The following is a 20,609-nucleotide window of genomic DNA, read 5'->3' as shown; positions in this document are numbered from 1 at the left end:
TATATGAGGATCCACGGATTTTCTAAGAATGAGCGAATGGTATCGAATATCAGCCCTATTAATCATGTACCGTATCTATCCATGGGCGATATATACCAGCCTAGACTAAGCTTTCTTGTTGATCATGGAGCAGCTGTGAGCAGTACTTGGCATCCACGCCGGTGGTTCGATAACCACGGGCAGTATTTTGTTCCGTTCAGGTAGTTAGACATTGGAGAGATCCTAATGACGGAAAGGGGGTAATATATCTGCGGTGATCCGGGGGGAACCACGACCGTGCACGATTTAATCTGGGGAAATAAAGTCTATTTGAATTTACGTCTCTAGCTCCCAAAGGTAATGTACATGAGGAATTAGGAAGACCAAACTGTATATATCAACCAAACCACAGAACACCAGCAGCTCACTCTTCTTTCCGCCGAGCAGGTTTACTACTTGTACTCGCCTTACTACTACGTTCCCCAGGCCAACCAATGAGCCCCGTCATAGAACCAGCACCCACCAGAATCCCGCAGACGATAATAAACCGCACAGCAAAATCCCCCCGACTCCCAATGTACTGCTCATTCAGCGCTGCGCCCATCGCCTTCGACCTTCTCTCCTGCCGCCTCGCATCCTCCGCCGTCTGCGTCTTATAATGCCCCTGCGCATTAAAATGGTTCACCGGGTTCCGAAAAATAAACGCCGTCGGATCCTCCTCGCTCCAACCGCCCGCAGTTGAAGACGATGGCCCCCCCCCTGGAGCCCTCCTATTCCCGTACCCCCCATGCGCATAGAAACTCGGCGGGGGTCCCCGAAACTGCCCCCGCCGTTTACTCAGCCCGCTCGCTGGCCGTGACCCGGCATATGACGCCCCTTTCGTGTGCAGATTTGCGCCGTAGCTGCTGTGACTACCCATGGGGTGTTGGCCAGGGTTGGCGGTGCTATGTGTTGAGGAGTGGTGTGCTAATATGCCATGTTCGCGGTCGTAGGCGGCGCGTTTGGTATGGTTGCTGAGGATGTCGTAGGCAGAGGAGATGCGGGCGAAGCGCGATGAGGCCTTTGGGTCGTTGCGATTGTGGTCTGGGTGGTGGCGGAGGGAGAGGGCGTAGAATTTTCTGCAACCGGGGGTGGCTCTTTGTCAGACCTGGTTTGTGTGTTTTTTTTGGGGGGGGTGGAGAGTATTTGAGATATGAGTATTGTGTTGTTGCTATTTTCTCCTTTTGGTTTGTATCTGTATTGTTCACGTTTAGGGCTAGGAGGGGTATAAGGGTGTTACACACTTTTTGATCTCGGCCGGTGACGCCGTTATGGGCACATCGAGGACTTCATAGTGGTTCGGTTCATGAGGCGTGGCGGGTCTGGTTGGAGATGTTGAGAACGAAGCTGTACAGGTGTATGATGTTGGGCGAGTGTGGTTCCAATGTTGAGTGTGCGGGTGCGTGGTCCGGAGTAGAATGCCGGTGGTCCTCACGCGAGGAAGTAGCATGTCTTGGGACGCGACCTTGTTTACATGCAGTTTCTGGTGAGAGATAACGAGGGTGGATTGGACTTGAGTCAAAGATTACGGGGGGAAGAGACTAGAGCGTGAGGTATCCGGTGGATTATCCGGTGGTTATTGGGCATAGAATGAAAGGAAGTAAGACAGAGGAAAGAAAACGAGGAAATTCCGCCGCTCATCAGATGTGCTGCGTCATCGGTTGATCAGTGTTATCTGATAATCTCTAAGTCGATCTATGTACTTTTCCAATCAAAGCCCAAGTTCTTTATATGGAAAACTGTTTGATACGTTATTACTATTTTTATTACTCGTATTGCTCTCATCATCATTTCCTGTCTTGTTAAATGATTTTACATGCCAATCAATGCCCTGTTGTCGGGCATAGTTAGTACTAAGTAGCTAACTAGGTTGTAGTGTACATTTCGTACACTTGTGGCAGATGACTGGCGCAGAATTCTGGCAATAACACCCAGAGAACTTTAGCAAGAGACTAAGGAAAAGAAACTAGACAGAGAGAGAAAGAGAGATCTCATTAATCAAGCATTCCGATCTACAGCCTAACTTTTCCACGCGATCACATTTAATCCTAAGTCAGTGAAATGGCCAATGAACAATGCAGCGCCTCTCATTTCTAGGTAACAGTACTAAATTTCTCCCCCCTCTTTTTTGCCGTGATTCCCGGTGGCGTGAGGGGAGTTCCTTACTGCTAACTAGCTATCAATCCGCATGCTTGGTGATATAATAGGAAGTCCTGCGGAGTCTTGGCATTAATACCTCTTTGATACTAAAATACCGACTGCAGCCGCCGCTCCCCTCTTTTTTTCCGCCGTCAGATTTCTCTGCGCACCCAAACGCTGGTTTTTGCTTCCCCCGCCAACGGATTTTCTTATTTTAAAATCCTTTCTATAATGGCTGCGCAGGCTAGCGAGGATCTGCAGAAGCTTGACCGTAGGTGCTTATCCCATTCTTGTATTGTCGATCGCACAGCACTGATAAGATATCTCTTGTCCCCAGTAAACGGTCAGGGCGGTGCCGCTAAAGCGGATGCCCCTACCGCAGGTCAAGCAGAAGCCGGAGAGGCGGAGGACGACTCGGATGATGACGCTGATGAAGGAAATGCTGCTGCCGAAAGTGGAGCTAACGGAGGTGCGCAAGACATGGAAGATACCTCTAGCAACTGACTAAATACAAGAACCCTTCTAACACAACCGGAGGATTATAGCCGCCAAGAAAAAGAAGAAGCGCAAGTCCAAGAAGAAGAAGAAGGGAGGTGCGAAGGTTCAGAGCGAGCCGCCGCGTGTACCTCTGTCTCAACTATTCGCCGGCAAGCAGTTCCCCGAGGGCGAGATCGTCGAGTACAAGGATGAGAATTTGTACCGCACGACCAACGAAGAAAAGCGTTATCTCGACCGCATGAACAATGATTTCCTGCAGGAATACCGCCAGGGTGCCGAGGTGCACCGTCAGGTCCGTCAGTATGCTCAGAAGACCATCAGGCCTGGGCAGACCTTGACGGAAATCGCTGAGGGCATCGAGGATTCGGTGCGTGCTTTGACTGGCCACCAGGGTCTTGAGGAAGGTGACAACCTTAAGGGTGGTATGGGTTTCCCTTGTGGTCTGAGCATCAACCATTGTGCCGCCCATTACACTCCCAATGCGGGCAACAAGATGGTATTGCAGCAGGGAGATGTGATGAAAGTCGACTTTGGTGCCCATATCAATGGCCGCATTGTCGACAGTGCTTTTACTGTGGCCTTCGATCCGGTTTACGACCCCCTGCTGGAAGCCGTTAAGGATGCTACCAATACTGGAATTCGCGTATGCTTCCATACTGCCCGTTTACCGAGTCCCCTGGACATTAGCTGACAATTGATTGTAGGAAGCGGGTATTGACGTCCGCATGAGCGATATTGGTGCTGCCATACAGGAAGCCATGGAAAGCTATGAAGTTGAACTCAACGGGACCATGTATCCCGTGAAGTGTATTAGGAACCTCAACGGTCACAATATTGATCAGCACGTCATCCATGGCGGCAAGAGCGTTCCGATTGTGAAGGGTGGAGACCAGACCAAGATGGAGGAAGGTGAAGTTTTCGCCATTGAAACCTTCGGTAGTACCGGAAAGGGCTACGTGAGAGAGGATGTAAGTGTGACCCTTGTTAATGTCATTGCGCTTAATGGAGTTAACTTGAACATAGATGGAAACTTCCCACTATGCCTTGGCTGCTGATGCCCCTTCGGTGCCTCTGCGCCTCTCTTCGGCGAAGAACCTGTTGAATGTGATCAACAAGAACTTTGGCACCCTTCCCTTCTGTCGTCGTTACCTTGACCGACTGGGACAGGAGAAGTACCTTCTTGGGGTAAGATGAGACGATCTCCAGACCATTAAAAGATCCTTGCTAACCCATATGTAGTTGAACAACCTGGTTTCATCTGGAATTGTCCAGGATTACCCGCCACTCTGTGATATTAAGGGCTCATACACTGCCCAATATGAACATGTGGGTCCCCTTTACTCTTAAGTAAAACTTGGATTTTAGACTAATTGAGCGCGCAGACGGTTGTCCTTCGGCCTAACGTGAAGGAAGTGATCAGTCGTGGAGACGATTACTAAACAAGGATATTTTATTAGGCATTTCAACCAAAGTTGCTTTGCCTATAGCATTATGAGATCAAGAAAAGCCAATTGTAGCAAATAGAAATGGTCATGAACATAGTACATACTAACTACGTACAAATGGATTGGAATGGATATCAAACCATTCTTCCCTTACAGGAAAGGCGGTAGATCGGACCACTCACAAGCACGAGAAGGGCCCCACGTGGAAACATCCACTCCGACTCACGTTGTCGTCGCAATTAATCAGAAGACTCGGATCGTCCTTTGCCATTGTCTTTTCTCTTTCTTTCCCTCCTTCTCTACTTGTACTTGATCCATGGCGTAAATCTATCTATCAATTTTCCCTATTCCAACCCTCTCCCCTAATTATGCCCTCCGTCGTCGCAACCACCGATACTCCGCATCTCCGCGTGTCCGCCGCGAAGAACGACGACGCAAAGGATGAGCAGCGGTCGGTTCGAATCCCACCCCCGGAGTCGTCCGTAGTCGATGATCATTTCTTTTGGACATATACGGAAGAACCACACCGTTCAAGACGACAAGCAATCATCAAGGCCCATCCAGAGGTACGTTCAGCCCCCTTTCACCGCTTCATCTCATGCACCGCTAACCGCACGGGCTCGTTATCAGGTAACCAAACTCTGCGGCCCTGAACCTCTGACAAAATACGTCGTCTTCGGCGTTGTATCACTCCAGATATGCTGTGCATATCTACTGCGGGATACCTCGATGCTGTCCTGGCGGTTCCTTGCAACTGCATACTTGATCGGAGCAACCTCCAACCAGAACCTATTCCTTGCTATCCATGAGATTTCTCATAACCTGGCCTTCCGGTCCCCAATGGGTAATCGCCTGTTGGCCATCTTTGCCAATCTGCCTATTGGATTGCCTTATAGCGCCGCGTTCCGTGTATGTCTTGCATGATACCGAACCCTTGGTAAAGCCAAGAGTCGCTGACAGTGTAAAACTAGCCCTACCACCTAACGCATCATAAATCTCTCGGCGTTACAGGCCTCGATACCGATCTTCCAACTGCTGTCGAGGCCTTCCTCCTAGACTCCCTCCTAGGCAAGGCCTTCTTCTGCACTTTTCAGATCCTCTTCTACGCCGTCCGTCCTATGTTCATCTATAGCCCGCCTTTCACCTACATTCACGCTCTGAACCTCGCCGTCCAACTCTCCTTCGACTACGCGCTCACCAAATTCTGCGGCGGCTCCCTCCAACCCTTCTTCTATCTTATCCTCAGCTCATTTCTCGCCGGGTCCCTCCATCCCTGCGCAGGCCATTTTATCGCAGAGCACTACTTCTTCTCCAACGTCGACCACGGCACAGAGTCACTCAAAGAACAGAAGACAAAATCTACCGAAAAGAAACAACCCCACCCCCTAGACAACCTCCCCCCCCCCGAAACCTACTCCTACTATGGACCTCTCAACATCCTCACCTACAACGTTGGCCTGCATAATGAACATCACGATTTCCCCGCCATTCCCTGGACAAAACTGCATGAGCTTCATCGTATCGCGAGCGAGTTCTACGAGCCGCTGCCTGCTCACCGTTCTTGGGTCTGGGTTATCTGGACATTCATTTTGGACAAGAATGTTGGCATGTGGTGTCGGGTTAAGCGAGCTCAGGGGGGACGGATTGTTGGTGGCGGTGGAGCAGGGAAGTCCGGACGTGGTGGAGAGGGCATCTCGGCGGAGTCGGCTGGGCCCGAAGAGAGTGAAGACGGATGGAAGGAGAGTGAGCTTCAAAGTTGATTTGTATATGTACTATTCTGGCTTTTATAAGTGAGTTATGGAAACTGTTGATAATGATAGTCCAGAGATAATATGCGCATGTCCTGGTCTCATGTAGAATAAATGATGTATAACTATTGATTATAAGCAAATTTGCGGTTTCCTTTACGATTGCTCATTACATTCGTCTGATATCGTACAAATTTGTTCTGAAAACAACATGGATGCGAAAGGAAGCAGGGTATCGATCAGACCATCATGGAATCGTATAGGTCGATTTTAGGAGGCGACACCGACAAGGCTTGGGGGTTCGGTAGTGAAAGCATATAGCAATAGGCAGCGAGTGATTGCAAGATTAGGATTTTTTTTTATGTTTGTATCTATTGCTGAAAATTCTGTTCTGGGCTTCCATTTTAGTCATCATAAGGAAATAAAAAAGTTGAAGTGAGGAATCGGGGAACAAGAAGAAAGTTTGAAATAAGAAACGAAGAGGAATGGAACACGAGGAGGTATGAGCAAAGCAGCCAGCAGCAGCGGTGTAGAATGCGAGTGCGGAACTAATAACATAAGGGGGAGTTGAGGCTAAGAACGGTGCCACGAGGTAATTCAAAGGGAATACAGTTGATCTGTGAACAAAATAATAGGAACATGGGGGAAGAAGTGAAATTAGAAAGCAAAGGAGGAAAGAAAAGAAAAGAAAAGAAAATGGAAAAGATAAAGAAGGGAAAGATCAGTGACTAGAAGAAAAAGTACGCAATCAAGAAACTTAGCAGGCACAAACCAGCCACCACCTGCACCGGCACACCGGGCTCGACGGACTGAGCGTGTTGTTGTTGTTGCAGTCCTGGTGTAGCTGACTTTTCGGTCTCGCCGCCGATCTTTCTCTGCCTCAAGCCCTGGTCTGACAGCCTGTCTTTCAGTTTCTGGATCTGAGCCTTAGCCTCGGCAAGCTGTGCACTTAGGTCTTCACCCGAAGTTGGAATAGCGCTTGCGATGGCCGCCTTTGCAGAGCTGGTGGTGGATTCAGTGGCCTGTGGGGTGGGAATGTCCCGCTTATCGCTGAAATCAGGCGGTGGGATCGGTGACGTGTCGCTGGCCACTTTGCTGGCGGCTCCCACGGCAGGGGTTTGGAAATTTGCGGCAGGGGAAGTATAGGCAGGGGGTTCGTCATCCTGTGCATTCTAAACAACTAATTAGCCCCGTGGTGACTTTAAGCGGCGGCTGGGCGGAAATGCGAAACGTACCACACCATTCGTATCTCCTTGCTCAACGGCTGGGGACTCCTCTGCGGACAACCAGTTCACGCGGATCTTGCGCTCCTGGATTGAAGCCTTGGACGCCTTTTCAAACTGTGAGGCTGTTAGGAGATCGATCCGTAAATACTGAGCGGGAAAGACGTACGATAGAAGTGACGTTCGCAAACTCCATGTCCCGAGTTACGGCGACTGTTTGAACGAGGAACTTGTCCTTGCATTTGGCATCTGGGGTAGGTTCCTCCTTCATGGCCTGTAGCAACACTTTAGAGCAGTTAGAACTATAAGGTTCCCGACAGTATGATGTTGGTTTGAGAACCCACCTTGGACATCCACAGTCCTTCCGGGCTCTATCCGTCCCGAGTTCGGGCGAACACAGTAGCTAATCCATGTTAGTTAAAGCCAACCACCACCGCTATTGGTAGAGATGAACAGGGGATTTTGTTTTTATAGGAAAAGGCTGCGTACTGTTTCGGGGCGGTCGTTTTAACCTAATACCAAGTAAGTATTCGTGTGCGATCGAGATCCAAGGCGAGTCCAGCCACATACCTTGAAAACAACGGGTTCCTGATTGTCATTATTGAGATGGAGGACCTGGCAGACTTCACGATTGAAGGGGCCTACGACCAAACCGTTTAGTTCTAAATCAATGACATAACACCGAGATCTGAAAAAAAACACCCACGTTTGAAGCCCAACTCGGGCGGGTCGAGAATGATAGACATTTTGGGTTTTGGGGAGTGCGCAGGCAGACAAGGAGTGACAAGAGAAACAAAAGGGCCTGGCAAGTTGAAACCGGATATATGTGTTGTAGGGCAGCAGATGAGGCCAAGGAGGCTGGACAGCAGATGACTTAGAAGGCTGAGAGATGACCAATGCAGTTTAGACTGGGTCAGGTAGTACGATGGTGATGCTGATTTATTATTCAGGCGCAATTAGTAGTTTAGTTTTGGGGAGAGAGAGAGTTGTCGCAACGACGCCAATTGGATCCCCCCGGGGTGCTGACTCAGCCAAACCGTGGGCAGGGGGTCAGGTGATGTCATCACGGAGTATTTATCCTCCTCGCAAATGCTTTTATTCTTGTACAGTACATAAGAGAAGATCGATCGATACAGTTCCTACATTCAAGCGCAAACCCCGTTTCGTTCGCACATTGCTGTCTTGACCACTATTCGCTACGGTTCAGAAAGCAATCCCAGGAAATGCTGTGGTTCCCCTTTTTCCCTTTCTTTCTAGGCCCTATCCTCGGGATCCACTTGATCACATCCTCGGGACTCTAAAAATATGAACCAAATCTTCCCCTCTAGTTAGATTTGGATACATGTGAAGGATGTTCTGCAGATATGATGATCTACTCCGCACAATTCCCACGTAGAAATTTCCATCTGCGTCTAATGTTATGGACAATGCGTACAACTAACTAGACTCAGTGTTGGCTGTTCCCTAAGACCCTTGCGACTACACCATCCATGCAAAGAATGGCTCGATGATTTGTCTCGAAGCCAGACAGCAAACCTTGTCCCAATATAAGATATGATTTTGCTATGTTGTGGTTGGACGTCGAACTACCGACCACAACCTCATTCCGAGACTGGATCGAGTCAAGAATTGACCGTTATTCTAGAGCCCATATGAAATAATCTCATTGGAAGGTGTCTCGCATTCCCCACCAGATGTGGACTACATCTGGGATAATATAGCTTTATTGTTTCAAGTTGATCTGCAACAAGGGATGGAAATCTCCCTGTTAAGTACTAGGGATGTGCTATTGAAGGGCCGTTGGATTGGCTTCTGTTAGTAGATACAGTAACTTTTCGCGCTATGAGAGCTTGTGTTGTTGATCACACTATGTGGGTTAGCATCATCTGTAAGAGAAACATTAGTTAAGCCCGATCATGGTGAAGTGTACACTAATATATATGAGGAATTTTCTTATTAAAGAAAAGAAAAAGGAAGAAGAGAAAAGAAAAGAAAGAAACAAAAAAAGAGAGAAAAGAAAGAAAAGAAAGAAAAGAAAGAAAAGTTTCTATGATCATATAGTAGTATTGTGGTATGTATAATCACCAATGATTAATAACGGTCGAGTGGTTCCGGAGCGACAAGTACGTCGTTTGAACACCTTTACTTTGCTACAACCTCAACCCCAAGTACCTCTTCAACACTCCCCAACCTGGCTTTTGAATCCCCTCTCTCTTCTTCGAATTCCGAGCACATTCAGACGCTCATCTTCAATCCTACGCCGACCCGCTACAAAACGACTGCTTGGTACCTTGTTTTACCCCACTTCTTCTCTAATCAACTCCCATCCATAGTCGTTCTCCTACTGAACCTCTTTACGCCTTCTGCCGCGACTTTACCATGGCTCCCTCCGATTTGGACCAGCTCATTGAAATGGGCTTTGATAAGGAACGAGCCGAGTTGGCCGTTATTAAGGGTGGTGGCCGTAGGTGATTCCCCATACTACCGCTGGCTATACCAAGGGTATTCACTAACGGCAAGCTTTGCCTTTTTGTTCCAGTCCAAGGTGCCTTAGAATGGCTCGAAACGAACCAAGACAAATCCTTGGAGGAGATAAAGACCGAGTCCAAGGATGATGACGAGGAGGAGGGTCCTCAGCTTCAACCGGGCGAGGAAGCGAGGAGCTTGGTCTGCAACGAGTGTGGAAAGAAGTTTCGAAGCCATGCGCAAGCGGAATTCCACGCCTCGAAGTCTAAACATGTTGATTTCTCAGAATCTACGGAAGAACTTAAACCCCTCACGGAGGAAGAGAAAAAGGCAAAACTCGAAGAGCTCAGACAGAGGCTGGCAGCCAAGCGATCGGTGCAGTCCGAACAGGATAAGATTGACCAGAAGAGAAATGAAGTAATTGAGCCACCCTTGACCGTGCTTTGAAGAATAGACATTAACCATCTCATGACTAGGAAATCCGACGAAAGAGCACTAAAGAATCCCAAGATATTAAGGAGGAGCTTCAGAAAAAGCAGATGATGAAGGAGGCAGAGAAAAAGAAAAAGGAGAAGCTTGCAGACATCGAAGCGAAACGACGTGTCAAGGCGAAGATTGAGGCGGATAAGGAAGAGCGGCGACTTAAGGCTGAGCGCGAACGCGCAGAACGGGCCGGTGTAGCACCTTCAGCTCAATCAGCCCTTGCTCCGGCAGCCGTCAGCTCAGGTGCTCCTACTTCAAGACCTGCCTCTGCCTACACCGAAACCCGCTTGAGATTCCAGACCCCTAAGGGAAATATTCTGAAAACGCTTCCCGTCACAACCACGCTGTTCGAGGTTGCTGCAGCTTTAAAACAGGATGACGGTATTGAAGTCCACAGTTTCTTGCAGACTTTTCCCAGGAAAGTGTTTGATACTGAATACTACGGGGAGTCACTAAAGGACCTGGGCCTCACTCCTAGTGCAAGCCTTGTAATCCAGTGATTGGTACTTGTGGGGGAAACTGGCTATGAACAAGAGTAAACATATGTGACGAGATTAGTAAAAGCAAGAAGAAACTTTGATACCATGAGAGAATATCACCTAAAATATTGAACTGTATCCAAGAATGGGTGGGTTATTTAGTTTTCCCATCGATGAGATAACCACGTGATATCGCGATAAGGCGTGTCAGATTCCGTCACGCGTCGAGTTGCTTAGATTGACCGTGATGAATCTTATTCCCGCTGAGCACACCGCAAGCATCGGTGTATTTCAATGAGATCCTCCTTTATTTAGTGTAACATCTATATACCCTCTGATGATGCCCGCGTGAGCTTCCCTTAAGGCCTTGGGCCGCCGCTACTGTTAATCCCGCTCTAAGCTAACGCGTCTTAGTGTTGGTGACCAACATCGAGGCAATCCGACATGTATCATGATGCCCAACGCGACCGATGCCAAGACAGCAAATCCATTTGAGGAATCCCCTCGCCGCATGAGCGAGTATACGGCTCAGGAAATTGCCACATTGCAAGCACGTCTCGATAAGAAACTCGGCCCAGAATACATCTCTTCCAGACCAGGCGCCGCGGGACAGAGAGTCCATTATCTAGCTGCTGACAAGTGCATCAACCTTGCCAATGAAGTTTTTGGATTCAATGGATGGTCGAGTTCGATACAACAAATCCAGATCGACTTTGTATGTCCCGTCTTTACCATTGATAAGAACCTACCGTGGTTGTGTGTACCCTAGTATGGGCAGCTAATAGGAGCCATCACCGGGTAGGTCGATGAAAGCCAAAACACGGGGAAAATTAGCTTGGGACTGTCGGTGGTAGTGAGGGTGACCCTGAAGGACGGGACTTATCACGAGGTATGCTCTCTTGTGAACGAAACGCTTCTTTAAAAGTATCAGCGCTAATCACCTTGAATGACGTTAGGACATCGGGTATGGTCATATTGAAAATTGCAAGGGGAAAGCTGCGGCTTTCGAAAAAGCCAAGAAAGAAGGAACCACAGATGCATTGAAGCGTACATTGCGGAATTTTGGCAATGTGCTGGGCAATTGCATCTATGATAAGGAGTACGTCTCAAAGGTGACGAAAGTGAAGACCGCACCTGTACGTATTTTAATTTCTTGCGAATTGGTTGGACGGGTATACTAATATGCTACCCAGGCCCGATGGGACGTGGATGACCTTCACCGGCATCCCGATTTTGCACCGATCAAAAAAGAGCCAGTACAGCGGAAGCCAATTCCAGAAGATGATGATCTCCCTCCTCGTCCAACAGACACTGTGAAGAACAGCGGTGCCTCAGTTGATACTGCCTTTGATGTCGATGGAGAGTTTGGAAGTATGCAATGATAATATAGGTTGTCTTTCTGCTAAGCGTTTCGCTAATGATCATAGGTGACTTATTCGACGAAGCGGACTTTGGGGTTGGCACAACTGGAAACCCAGATGAAGTAGTAATAGGCCCTGATACACAGAGATTTCAGCAACAACCAACACCGGTAAACCGCCAAAACGGCCCAGCCCCCTACCGAGGCCCTCCACAGCATAATCTTGCCGCTGCAGGGAGACCAAGTTCCGCTATTGTCACACCATCCAAATCCGAAAGGCCTCTCAACCAAGCACTTGCAGCTAGGCAAATACCACCTCCTGCTCTTAATTCTAGACCAACCCCCGCTGTGCCCCCTCAAAACATACAACGCAACCTCTCTAATGGAGGAACATTACCACCTGGTCAACAAAAGTCTAATCAGGACACAGACCTGCCCGGTGCAGGGGGTCAGGTGCCCATCAAGCAGGAACCGGTCTCTAATTTCAATGATCCTAGACCCAAGGACATGCTTCCACCTGGCAGCTCACCTATGCCATCCGCTTCATTCTTCTCAGCCCGAGCAGTCGATCTTTTACGGGACAATCCACAATCTGGCGCGGCTCCTCCGTTCGACCCCCACGCAGAAAGTCCATCGATTCGTAAGACAGCAGGCGTTGACCACAGCAAGAGTGTCCCGATCTCGAAACCCATGCTTACCGGTGCATCACCCGTCTCCAACAACTCCCGGGACTTCATCAATCCCGCTACAGATATGCATCGGAAGATCGGCGCCCCCGGTAGTGGTGGAGCCAGTAGTCCGATGAATCGAGGCCAGACGACCTCGTCTTACCGCCCGTTGACAAGACCGAACATTGACCCCAGAAACGCGGCTAATGCTGCCGCTGCAAATCGGGCCGTTGGACCACAGAATTTGAACGGGAAACGGCCCCCTTTGAGTGATGTGACCAATGCATCCACCCCGGGCGGCAGCGGGTCTGCTCCTGTTGGTGGTATAACTGACCAGAAGAGGCCGAGATTCAACGAGGGTCCTATACAGCAGCAGCAGCAGCAACAACAGCAGCAATAAAGTGGCCATGATTATGTGGAGAATGTCCGGACGTTGCATCATTAGTGGCGGTCTTATGGGTAGTTCAAGGAATATGGCGCTAAGGAGTACGTAATAGGTAATAGGGCTCCGGATACAAATGCTTAATGGTCGCTGCTATCTGTCATATGTACTTTTGCTCTTGGTATCTAGGGCATAGCTACTTATATAAGGTGCCGATGAAATCCATAGGGGGATCAGAAGGCGTATGACACTTGTAGTCCAAGCATGATTCAGGAGAAACGGACGTCGTCTGGGGCGACCAGTAAGTATTTCATATTGAGACCTCGAGAACCTGTAGAAATTTTGACTGAAATTTTGAGTCCTTCTGCCGTACCATGGCCATTCTTAAACACTCAATGTCTATTACATTTTCTCCAACTGGAGCTGTTTAGATAATAGGCTGGCAGTGTAGAACCCGCTGCCTTGAGAGAACAATGAAGCGAGCGAGGAAAGTTCGTACACTACTTTGCCAAGACAAGAATATGCTTTTGTGAACCCTCAATGGATATGCAAGGAACAATTTTGGGAGTCCCCAGTACTATTCATGCAATAGTTTTCATAGTGCACAAGAAAAAAACAATATAGTACAAGCGCAGAGTCAAGGAAAGAGACACAAAGCAATCAGTTGCGCATGGCTTGACAAGAGAGGGTAAGTCAATTGCGAGCTGAGCTTCAATTACGTGAAGAAGCCCAATATGACACTCACTCTCCGAGACGTTCTCCCCCTCAACGAATGGGCTTATTTTTTTCAGGGACTGCATATATTGAAGATTGGAGCCCACCCAAGGCTTGACCACCGGACCGAGCTGCCGGGGTTTCATTTTCTCTGGGCGCATGAATGGATTGTTGTAGTCTTCCAAGTATATCAAGCTTTCGAACAGCTTTGCTCACCGGAGTCGTACGTATGTCTTTTTGAGTATTATCGCCAAGAGGCTGGTGTGAAGTTGGATCAGAATCCTCAAACCGGTCGAATCCTAGAAGTCTCGCCTTCAGTAGCACTGATTTTCTATTTGGGATGCTAAACTTGACTTGGGTGCTTCCCAATTCTAGAGTAACCTACTATCAGTAATAGTTGCTATATGTATCAGAGAAAGGGCAACGGGTGTGGCGTACCGCTCACTTGACGTCGACCTGGGAGTAGGTGGTTGCCAAAAATATGAGCTTCGTCAATCTGCAGTGAACCTTGATGCTCAAGCCGACCTGGCAGCAAATGGTCCCCAAAGATATGATCCAGGTGGATAGCAAATGACGCCGATCTAGGTCGTGCGTGAGTTGGAGTGAATGACACGTCTGGGGTGCTTGGAGTAAATGGTGCCGCCGTCACATCGAGACGGCTTGGCGGACTACAACTGCCTTGATCTTGGCTGTCGGTTAGGCTAATGTCAGGCTTGGTTATGTTTTCAGCTGAGGGCCCCGGGGATATTGGACTTAGCATTGGTGTTTGCTGAATGGTCTGGAGTTTTGCGTCGAGATCCGCTTTACATTCTTCCAATCTTCCTCGATTCTGTTCTGAGAGAGATGTTAATGCCATAAGCTCACAGAGCAATTCTATAGCTCGCTGGTAATTATCGGGGGTTTCTTCTTCAAGGGCGTGGGTGAGAGCTGAGCTTTTTCCATTAGATACCATATCGTTGGGGACATTCTCAAATTCAAGCCTTCTTTGGGGGGGATGGGGCAATGGGGTTTTGGGAGTGTCTGAGGGGCTCTGCTTAAAGTCTAGACCTTTCAGGTCTTGGAGCGAAGGGCTCAGTACCGGACTGTCATTGTTGGCAAGTGAGTCCTTCGAGGGTGGTGTGCTACTCAAATCAAGCAGTACTTCCTCGATATTGTCAGGGATCTTGTTGAGACCCCAATTCTCCGAGGGCGAGGAAGGGAGAGGCAGTTTGGGCGCAGGTATGACCATCTGTGGCTTCTCTTTTGCTTGAGACTGTTCACTCACAGGTTCTGAAGTCGACTGGTCTTCCTTTGCAATCTTAAAGTTCATGGAGGTAGGCTTCCCATCCTGATCGACTGGAGTTATGTTTGCCACCTTAGGTGAACGGGTGACTTTTGCTGTGTCAGGCGGTGCCATTCGGCTTTCATTGGGCGCCTTAGTTGGGGTAGGGATTGTCACTGGTATTTCCTCTGAAAGTGGAGGAGCACTGGTCTTTGCTATCACTTGAGTAGAACAAGCAACATCCTTTTCCTGAGCAGCACGACTTTCCTGGAGTGGCAATTTTGGAGTATTTCTACTGAGATTAGAGTCATTCTTAGCAACAGCAGGAACGGCCTCCGAAGCCCTTGTGTGAAGAATCTTCCTGGCTTCCGCTAGAAAACGCTCAGGAGGGCTGAGGAATCTTGGTAAATTATCGCCACTGGTGGGTGTCAGACCGGATTTTGATGATACTAACTTGTGACTTACATTGGTCGTCTAGTTTTGACAACGGCAGGCGTTGGATTCCTGGTGCCATCTAGATTGGGAGCAATGGTTAGCTATTCGTTCAAAACTATGCGAGAAGCTGCTTACTCCCTTTGTTCTTGCCAACCTGATTTTGCGTCTTATTCTGCACCTGTCTCTCGCGGCCTTTCGAGAAGAAATCATTGTTGTTACCATTGAGAGCTGGATCTAGCGAAGCCTTACGGGCGCCAGAAGCTTGGGGTATATGGTGCCCCGGCTTAGAAGAAGAAGCGTCGTGGGAGGCACTGGATGGGATCCTTCTTCAGATTAGGTCTACCTACTAATGATACAGATGTCTCCGAGGCGTACCTGACAGATATAACTCTTGCTCCAGTACGACTTCTCGTGCCAAAAATGCCACCACCTCGGCCTCGTGGTTTTCCAGTCCTGGTAGGCGCAGCAACTAGAGTTTCTGATAGTTTGGGGTAGTCGGTAGTGGCTCTAGAAGAGTTGTTGTTGTTGTTGCCATAAGCACCAGCTCCGTGCAGGGCCGCGCTCAGTTTTAGACGGTGACTTTGCCCGTTCAGGAGATCATCAAGATTTTCCAAGTCATTTGTATCACTTAGCTTCTGGAACACGTCTTCATATCGGTTAGCAAGGGTGATTGCAGGCGAGATTGCATGGGGCGATGCAACCACTTACTTTTCCATTCAGTAAGTTGCTGTTGGTTCTGCTGAGCCAATCGCTGAGCCTGAGTGCCGGGCTGGTTCGATAGTCGGGTGGCTTCGATATCTTCTAATCGGGCCTCTTTAACTTTTTTGTCATCTACTGTTGAGATGTGTTCTCGTCGGGCTGTGCCTAAATCTTCCTATCGTTTATCAACAAGGTAGGCATGAACGAACGGGAAACCGGTATTGTACAAACATAGCAGGGAGGCTCACCATTTGCAGCCTACTCAGCCGCTCAGCTTTTTCGGGATCCATCTTCCATCGACGAGGTGTTCACAAAGCAAACAAGAAAACGAAACAGTGGAGGAACATGAACAAATAATAGCATACGTGAAAGATGGAGGGTTAGTGAAATGCCTAGCGAATGAATCTGGGAAGAAGACGTGAGGCCAGAAGAGAGAAGAGCATATAGGTTCTAGTAGACAGTGTCGTGGGAATGAGAGGAAGTATGCCTACAATGAAAGATCTCGTAGACACGTAAGGGAATGAAAATGAAAGTGAAAAGAGTGAAGAGAAGAGAGAGTGGGTGGGAATCGGTTTTGAGCTGTTGGCAACCTTCAATGCGAACGCAGAACACGGGAAAGAGTGAAGCAACGTGACTTGTCATCTGGTGCCGTTGTTCATCCTACACATCCCTAAGTATGTTCTTTCCAAATATGGGATGTTTAAAAGCGAGAATGTACAACATATGCTGAATCTCCTGTACTGAAAATAAATATGTACACCAGCCCAAAGAGGGGTATAACAAAATTCTATTATCTTTTGAAAGAAAGAAGAAAAGACCTAAAAGAAGCGTCGGAGATTGGCTTAGTTGTTACTCTGTCTAAGCACTGCAGGTACCGGCACCACCCTCGTCTATAATAGTAGAAAACAATAGTCAGTAACATATTTCCTTCCAAAGAAGCGTCACTAAACTTACTACTGATCATTTTTGCAACTGCCTGCATTAAGCTAACACCCATGACTGTTACCCCAAACACAATGCATAGATATGCAGGAATCTTGGCTTTTCGAGGGGCATTGCTTAGCTTGATATAGCAAAGAGGAGGAAAGATGTATGCCAAAGCAGCGGCACTTGTTGCCCCAATTAGTTCAAATACCGCCCCAAGGTCACACGTTATTAAAGCCAGAGCCATAGCTGATACAACTAAAGCCGACGTGAAGATGATGTGCCGATTCATGTTAAAGGGCTCATCGGAGAAGTAGTAAGTTGTCATGACAGAGCGGCATACAAAAGCCTCCAATGGCAAAGTTGTGAGCATGTTCAAGCCGAGACAACTACCAAGGTCAGCTCGTCTGAAAACCTGCTAGGTTCATACTGTGTGGTTCTTACAACCGCGCTATATTAACCATAATATTATCCGATGGGAAGTTGTTGAGCACGTTTCCTTGGGTTTGTGACCCAAAGAAAAGAAAGCCCGAGATACCCATAGTCAGACACATCAGGAGCGACACCCCGGTCGAGTAATGGGTCACCCTCGCAAAGCGATCCAAGGTCGGCTTCTTGAGAGAACCATATATTAGGAGACTGTTGTGGTCTTCGCTACGGTCAGTTTTCAGACGGGGCTTTTATAGAGTAACAAATACGTACGGCAAACGAATGCTATTCACAGTCAGTAAAATCGAGAGAGGAGGTCCGGGCATCATGCGCCAAGACATACCGAAAGATATCACTCCAGCAGCTTGGAAAAAACCGGAATTAACAAATAACAGGCTTTTCACTTCACCCCGAGATTCAGAAGGGACACGGAACCCTTGCGTTATCACAGCGACCACAATGACCATCATACTTATTAACGCTAAAGTAGACGCCTTTGCCAACTACTTAACTGTTAGTATTAAGGAACCTTAACTCTGCAGAGAACCGAACCTTAGCAATATCCCGATACAAAGAAAGTGGGTAGGATATACCCAAAACAAGAAGGACTATTACTGCTCGTCTATCGGTCAGAAGCCAGAGGAAAGACATGTCTCGGAGTGAAGGGAACAGTGCGCTAAGCACATGCGGAATGGTATCGCCAACAATGATACAGAAGGCAATCATGCCGCCAAAAGCAAAGGCCCACTGCGCAATGGAGATGGCAATGAGACCGCTCTTCCCGAAACAATGCTGCATAGTGGCCTGGAATGAATCCGCGCCGCTTAATTTGGAGTTAATCACTATCAAGCGAATAGTCCAGTCCACAGCAACTGTAAGCGCAACTAAGAGCGTTATGCCCATCAGCATGCCCGCTTGTCGAAGTGCATAAGGCTGCCCTATAATGCCAGCTCCTATGATACTGTTGGCCATGTTCATAAATGCCATTCGCATTCCACTTCTCGGTCGAGCATTCTCGAGATGCTCCTCGGGAAAGAAGTCTTCGGATGTTGCGAGAGTGACACTCGGAGCTTCTATATCTGTCAGAAGCGGGACCATCTGTCCTGTAACACTCCTTCCTGACCGAGTATTGCCCCCGCGCGCGTAATCCTCCTCTTCCAGCCATGACGACGAGTCCTCTGAGCTTCGGGGATAGTCGTTCGATCGACGCTCGTCTTCTGTGTCATCTTCAAGGTCGAACCGAACGCGATTTAAGGTGCGAGGAGTGCGCCGTTGTCCTTCGGGAACCGGCTGGGCGAATGAGGACTGCCGCTGATGTTGTGTTTCATTGAGAGAAGGGAATGGGGAATGGGGAGTCGTATTAATAGGGGTTACCCCATCACGTTCCTCACTGGGAGACCCTGGAAGCAAAGACTGAGACTCCAGTCTATCAATCCCATTCTGGTCAACCAGGAGTAGATCTTGAGCTTCATCCCTGGGCATTGCTGCTTGCGAGGCTTCTTGTCATTAAATTCACATGCGGATGATGCTTTGGGACAAGTAATCATGCGAGCTTCACGTGAGATACTTATCGATAAGCTCCGGAAATGACGGGGCCACTTATTTATAGCCATTCAACCAATAAAGGATCAATAGACATCAAGTAGTACTAGATTAAGTTTTGAAATAATAAAATAATAAACAATGACACAAAGACTTGGATTGTATTTATCTTGTTCTCTAAATCATATTTATACTATATATGATATTAAACTTATTAGACCAACCTTTTCCCAGCAGTCTCTTTCCGGTTCAAATGTTTCAAAAAAAAAGAAAGGAAAAGAAAAAAGAAAAAAGCAAAAACCTAGATGGGTGCAATATGTATAGTTTAGCTCGTAGCCAATAGCTCTATTATCCTTCTTCTATTTTTCTTTTCCTTTTTCTCCCACTTCTGGTGGTCTTGCTACCATGATGTCAGGTGCCTCCGTTCCGCCTCAGGGGCTTCCTCTCGGCCAACCCATTCGATACAAAGACACTCGCGCCTCGATAATGGGGTTGCAGAGAATACCATAGAAAGCGCCTAAAATGGCGTGCACAGTTGACTTAGGGTCAAATACCTTCTATTCTACCAATTTTGACTTGGATCTTTCCCTTCATGCTTCAGCAGAGATGCTCTTTCCAGAAAGGGCTACTCCCTTGAGCTCCGTTGAAAGCCTCAAAGAAGCATTTGATTCTGGTAGAATATGGGTGGAACAGGTGCCTGAGCTGAAACTGCACGTCCAGGTCAGTGCCGGATCCGGCCTGAGCTATCCATTATCAATTTTCGCCTCTCAGATTGGAGACACCGTCTGCAACTCCAAGGTATCCCTAGCGCAAGACTCAGTACACTGAGCTACTTACTTTCTAATAACTTGTTCAGTTCTGGCGAGAACTAGGTCTCGGAGTTCTCTTTAAAAGTTGTGATCAACAATTCGAACCTATCAACTCTACCTCCTTTCATCTATCATTTGGGTTGCGCAGGAGGCCGGGAGGGTCTATCACAACGGAGCCGTCGAAGCGACTAGCCAAGATTGAATCATTTCCCGGTGCAGTCCCTCCTCCGTGCATTTCAACTGTCCGTATATCTACAATTAGTATCTCGATGATATATAGCCACCGCACTCAACACATGCACCATATACCTTCTTCGTCTACAGTGATAGCTAACCTACCCGAGAAGCCGCGTGCCCCTAGTCATTGGATGATGGGAGTACTAAAAGTTGACCCGTATGAACATTACCGAATGTACAGTCTGTTATCGAACACTACAATAACTCCAAAGGACAGCGTATTGACATTGCCCATGGAAAGGCATTATCAGGGTGATGAATATTCTGGATATTCTCAGAATTCTCCAGCATTTTCAGTGCTGTGGTCCAATGGTACCCCCCAAGTTTCGGAGTTCAGCTCTTTATTTAATAAAGGACTCAGGGCACTCTTGCTTGACAAACAAGCGAAGCTTTCCAAATACCCGATGGTTAGGGAGCATGAGTTACTGTCTCTTTCTCGAATTGCCCCTCCAGTGTTCAGTCTCGGATACCGCGAAGTGAGCAGCCGAAGAGCTTCAGATACCTACCTATACACATCTAACCCAATCCCACATTGATAGGCCATGAATGAACGATCGCACCTGATACCTTTGATAGCCAAATCCATGTGTTCCATCCTAAAGTCTACACGAAGCAGATCTCTACAGGATGGAGTTGATATCCTTAAAGCA

The 20,609-nt window shown here is 48.0% G+C and overlaps 8 protein-coding genes across 8 annotated transcripts; 4 read left to right on the top strand and 4 right to left on the bottom strand.

Moving 5' to 3' along the window:
* Nucleotides 1-234: 234 nt before the first annotated feature.
* Nucleotides 235-1,999, bottom strand: BDW43DRAFT_13671 (DnaJ domain protein). Its single transcript, XM_032038271.1, has 2 exons — nt 1,263-1,999; nt 235-1,097 (listed from the first exon to the last, which is right to left on the bottom strand). Exons 1-2 carry the CDS (start codon nt 1,466-1,468, stop codon nt 404-406), a joined length of 900 nt encoding a protein of 299 aa, XP_031906681.1. The 5' UTR covers nt 1,469-1,999; the 3' UTR covers nt 235-403.
* A 184-nt stretch (nt 2,000-2,183) lies between these two features.
* On the top strand, nt 2,184-4,363 carry BDW43DRAFT_259425 (methionine aminopeptidase 2). Its single transcript, XM_032040091.1, has 7 exons — nt 2,184-2,428; nt 2,495-2,626; nt 2,703-3,298; nt 3,360-3,623; nt 3,679-3,840; nt 3,895-3,981; nt 4,038-4,363. The coding sequence occupies exons 1-7, from the start codon at nt 2,389-2,391 to the stop codon at nt 4,092-4,094; spliced, it is 1,338 nt and encodes a 445-aa protein (XP_031906680.1). The 5' UTR covers nt 2,184-2,388; the 3' UTR covers nt 4,095-4,363.
* Nucleotides 4,352-6,545, top strand: BDW43DRAFT_259424 (sphingolipid delta(4)-desaturase family protein). Its single transcript, XM_032040090.1, has 3 exons — nt 4,352-4,666; nt 4,731-5,009; nt 5,072-6,545. Exons 1-3 carry the CDS (start codon nt 4,469-4,471, stop codon nt 5,858-5,860), a joined length of 1,266 nt encoding a protein of 421 aa, XP_031906679.1. The 5' UTR covers nt 4,352-4,468; the 3' UTR covers nt 5,861-6,545.
* On the bottom strand, nt 6,529-8,096 carry BDW43DRAFT_259421 (putative integral ER membrane protein Scs2). Its single transcript, XM_032040089.1, has 7 exons — nt 7,778-8,096; nt 7,642-7,712; nt 7,561-7,583; nt 7,416-7,474; nt 7,241-7,356; nt 7,084-7,188; nt 6,529-7,020 (listed from the first exon to the last, which is right to left on the bottom strand). The coding sequence occupies exons 1-7, from the start codon at nt 7,815-7,817 to the stop codon at nt 6,577-6,579; spliced, it is 858 nt and encodes a 285-aa protein (XP_031906678.1). The 5' UTR covers nt 7,818-8,096; the 3' UTR covers nt 6,529-6,576.
* A 1,068-nt stretch (nt 8,097-9,164) lies between these two features.
* BDW43DRAFT_259418 (uncharacterized protein) lies at nt 9,165-10,643 on the top strand. The gene is made up of 3 exons (XM_032040088.1): nt 9,165-9,535; nt 9,611-9,954; nt 10,014-10,643. The coding sequence occupies exons 1-3, from the start codon at nt 9,451-9,453 to the stop codon at nt 10,518-10,520; spliced, it is 936 nt and encodes a 311-aa protein (XP_031906677.1). The 5' UTR covers nt 9,165-9,450; the 3' UTR covers nt 10,521-10,643.
* A 22-nt stretch (nt 10,644-10,665) lies between these two features.
* BDW43DRAFT_13297 (RAD52 DNA repair protein RADC) lies at nt 10,666-13,050 on the top strand. Its single transcript, XM_032038208.1, has 6 exons — nt 10,666-10,847; nt 10,914-11,214; nt 11,302-11,388; nt 11,456-11,635; nt 11,693-11,870; nt 11,927-13,050. Exons 1-6 carry the CDS (start codon nt 10,837-10,839, stop codon nt 12,925-12,927), a joined length of 1,758 nt encoding a protein of 585 aa, XP_031906676.1. The 5' UTR covers nt 10,666-10,836; the 3' UTR covers nt 12,928-13,050.
* A 172-nt stretch (nt 13,051-13,222) lies between these two features.
* On the bottom strand, nt 13,223-16,388 carry BDW43DRAFT_13293 (uncharacterized protein). Its single transcript, XM_032038207.1, has 7 exons — nt 16,267-16,388; nt 16,028-16,193; nt 15,695-15,965; nt 15,455-15,642; nt 15,350-15,398; nt 14,062-15,302; nt 13,223-13,994 (listed from the first exon to the last, which is right to left on the bottom strand). Exons 1-7 carry the CDS (start codon nt 16,306-16,308, stop codon nt 13,675-13,677), a joined length of 2,277 nt encoding a protein of 758 aa, XP_031906675.1. The 5' UTR covers nt 16,309-16,388; the 3' UTR covers nt 13,223-13,674.
* A 380-nt stretch (nt 16,389-16,768) lies between these two features.
* BDW43DRAFT_13301 (putative amino acid transporter) lies at nt 16,769-18,911 on the bottom strand. Its single transcript, XM_032038212.1, has 6 exons — nt 17,924-18,911; nt 17,715-17,874; nt 17,645-17,656; nt 17,387-17,591; nt 16,973-17,331; nt 16,769-16,908 (listed from the first exon to the last, which is right to left on the bottom strand). The coding sequence occupies exons 1-6, from the start codon at nt 18,851-18,853 to the stop codon at nt 16,877-16,879; spliced, it is 1,698 nt and encodes a 565-aa protein (XP_031906674.1). The 5' UTR covers nt 18,854-18,911; the 3' UTR covers nt 16,769-16,876.
* Nucleotides 18,912-20,609: the final 1,698 nt, after the last annotated feature.

The sequence above is a fragment of the Aspergillus alliaceus genome, assembly GCF_009176365.1.
Source record: "Aspergillus alliaceus strain CBS 536.65 unplaced genomic scaffold BDW43scaffold_1, whole genome shotgun sequence".
Lineage (NCBI taxonomy): Eukaryota > Fungi > Ascomycota > Eurotiomycetes > Eurotiales > Aspergillaceae > Aspergillus > Aspergillus alliaceus.
This window is presented reverse-complemented; position numbering and strand designations above follow the sequence as displayed.

Bases quoted from the DNA above. Each gene is read 5' to 3' on its own strand.
- BDW43DRAFT_259421 (XM_032040089.1), bottom strand. From the start codon at position 7,817: ATGTCTATCATTCTCGACCCGCCCGAGTTGGGCTTCAAAC. The intron at 7,713-7,777 runs GTGGGTGTTTTT...GTTTGGTCGTAG, and splicing joins GCCCGAGTTGGGCTTCAAAC to GCCCCTTCAATCGTGAAGTC. The intron at 7,584-7,641 runs GTATGTGGCTGG...ACTTGGTATTAG, and splicing joins AGGAACCCGTTGTTTTCAAG to GTTAAAACGACCGCCCCGAA.
- BDW43DRAFT_13671 (XM_032038271.1), bottom strand. From the start codon at position 1,468: ATGCTACTTCCTCGCGTGAGGACCACCGGCATTCTACTCCGGACCACG. The intron at 1,098-1,262 runs GTGTGTAACACC...CCCCGGTTGCAG, and splicing joins TCACCGGCCGAGATCAAAAA to AAAATTCTACGCCCTCTCCC.
- BDW43DRAFT_259425 (XM_032040091.1), top strand. From the start codon at position 2,389: ATGGCTGCGCAGGCTAGCGAGGATCTGCAGAAGCTTGACC. The intron at 2,627-2,702 runs GTGCGCAAGACA...GGAGGATTATAG, and splicing joins CGAAAGTGGAGCTAACGGAG to CCGCCAAGAAAAAGAAGAAG. The intron at 3,299-3,359 runs GTATGCTTCCAT...AATTGATTGTAG, and splicing joins CTACCAATACTGGAATTCGC to GAAGCGGGTATTGACGTCCG.
- BDW43DRAFT_13297 (XM_032038208.1), top strand. The intron at 11,215-11,301 runs GTATGTCCCGTC...ATCACCGGGTAG, and splicing joins AACAAATCCAGATCGACTTT to GTCGATGAAAGCCAAAACAC. The intron at 11,636-11,692 runs GTACGTATTTTA...TATGCTACCCAG, and splicing joins CGAAAGTGAAGACCGCACCT to GCCCGATGGGACGTGGATGA.
- BDW43DRAFT_259418 (XM_032040088.1), top strand. From the start codon at position 9,451: ATGGCTCCCTCCGATTTGGACCAGCTCATTGAAATGGGCTTTGATAAG. The intron at 9,536-9,610 runs GTAGGTGATTCC...TTTTTGTTCCAG, and splicing joins CGTTATTAAGGGTGGTGGCC to TCCAAGGTGCCTTAGAATGG. The intron at 9,955-10,013 runs GTAATTGAGCCA...TCTCATGACTAG, and splicing joins TTGACCAGAAGAGAAATGAA to GAAATCCGACGAAAGAGCAC.
- BDW43DRAFT_259424 (XM_032040090.1), top strand. From the start codon at position 4,469: ATGCCCTCCGTCGTCGCAACCACCGATACTCCGCATCTCCGCGTGTCC. The intron at 4,667-4,730 runs GTACGTTCAGCC...GCTCGTTATCAG, and splicing joins TCATCAAGGCCCATCCAGAG to GTAACCAAACTCTGCGGCCC. The intron at 5,010-5,071 runs GTATGTCTTGCA...GTGTAAAACTAG, and splicing joins CTTATAGCGCCGCGTTCCGT to CCCTACCACCTAACGCATCA.
- BDW43DRAFT_13301 (XM_032038212.1), bottom strand. From the start codon at position 18,853: ATGCCCAGGGATGAAGCTCAAGATCTACTCCTGGTTGACCAGAATGGG. The intron at 17,875-17,923 runs GTTCGGTTCTCT...ACAGTTAAGTAG, and splicing joins TGTATCGGGATATTGCTAAG to TTGGCAAAGGCGTCTACTTT. The intron at 16,909-16,972 runs GTAAGTTTAGTG...CTACTATTATAG, and splicing joins AGTTGCAAAAATGATCAGTA to ACGAGGGTGGTGCCGGTACC.
- BDW43DRAFT_13293 (XM_032038207.1), bottom strand. From the start codon at position 16,308: ATGGATCCCGAAAAAGCTGAGCGGCTGAGTAGGCTGCAAATG. The intron at 16,194-16,266 runs GTGAGCCTCCCT...GATAAACGATAG, and splicing joins GGCTGAGTAGGCTGCAAATG to GAAGATTTAGGCACAGCCCG. The intron at 15,643-15,694 runs GTACGCCTCGGA...AATCTGAAGAAG, and splicing joins GCAAGAGTTATATCTGTCAG to GATCCCATCCAGTGCCTCCC.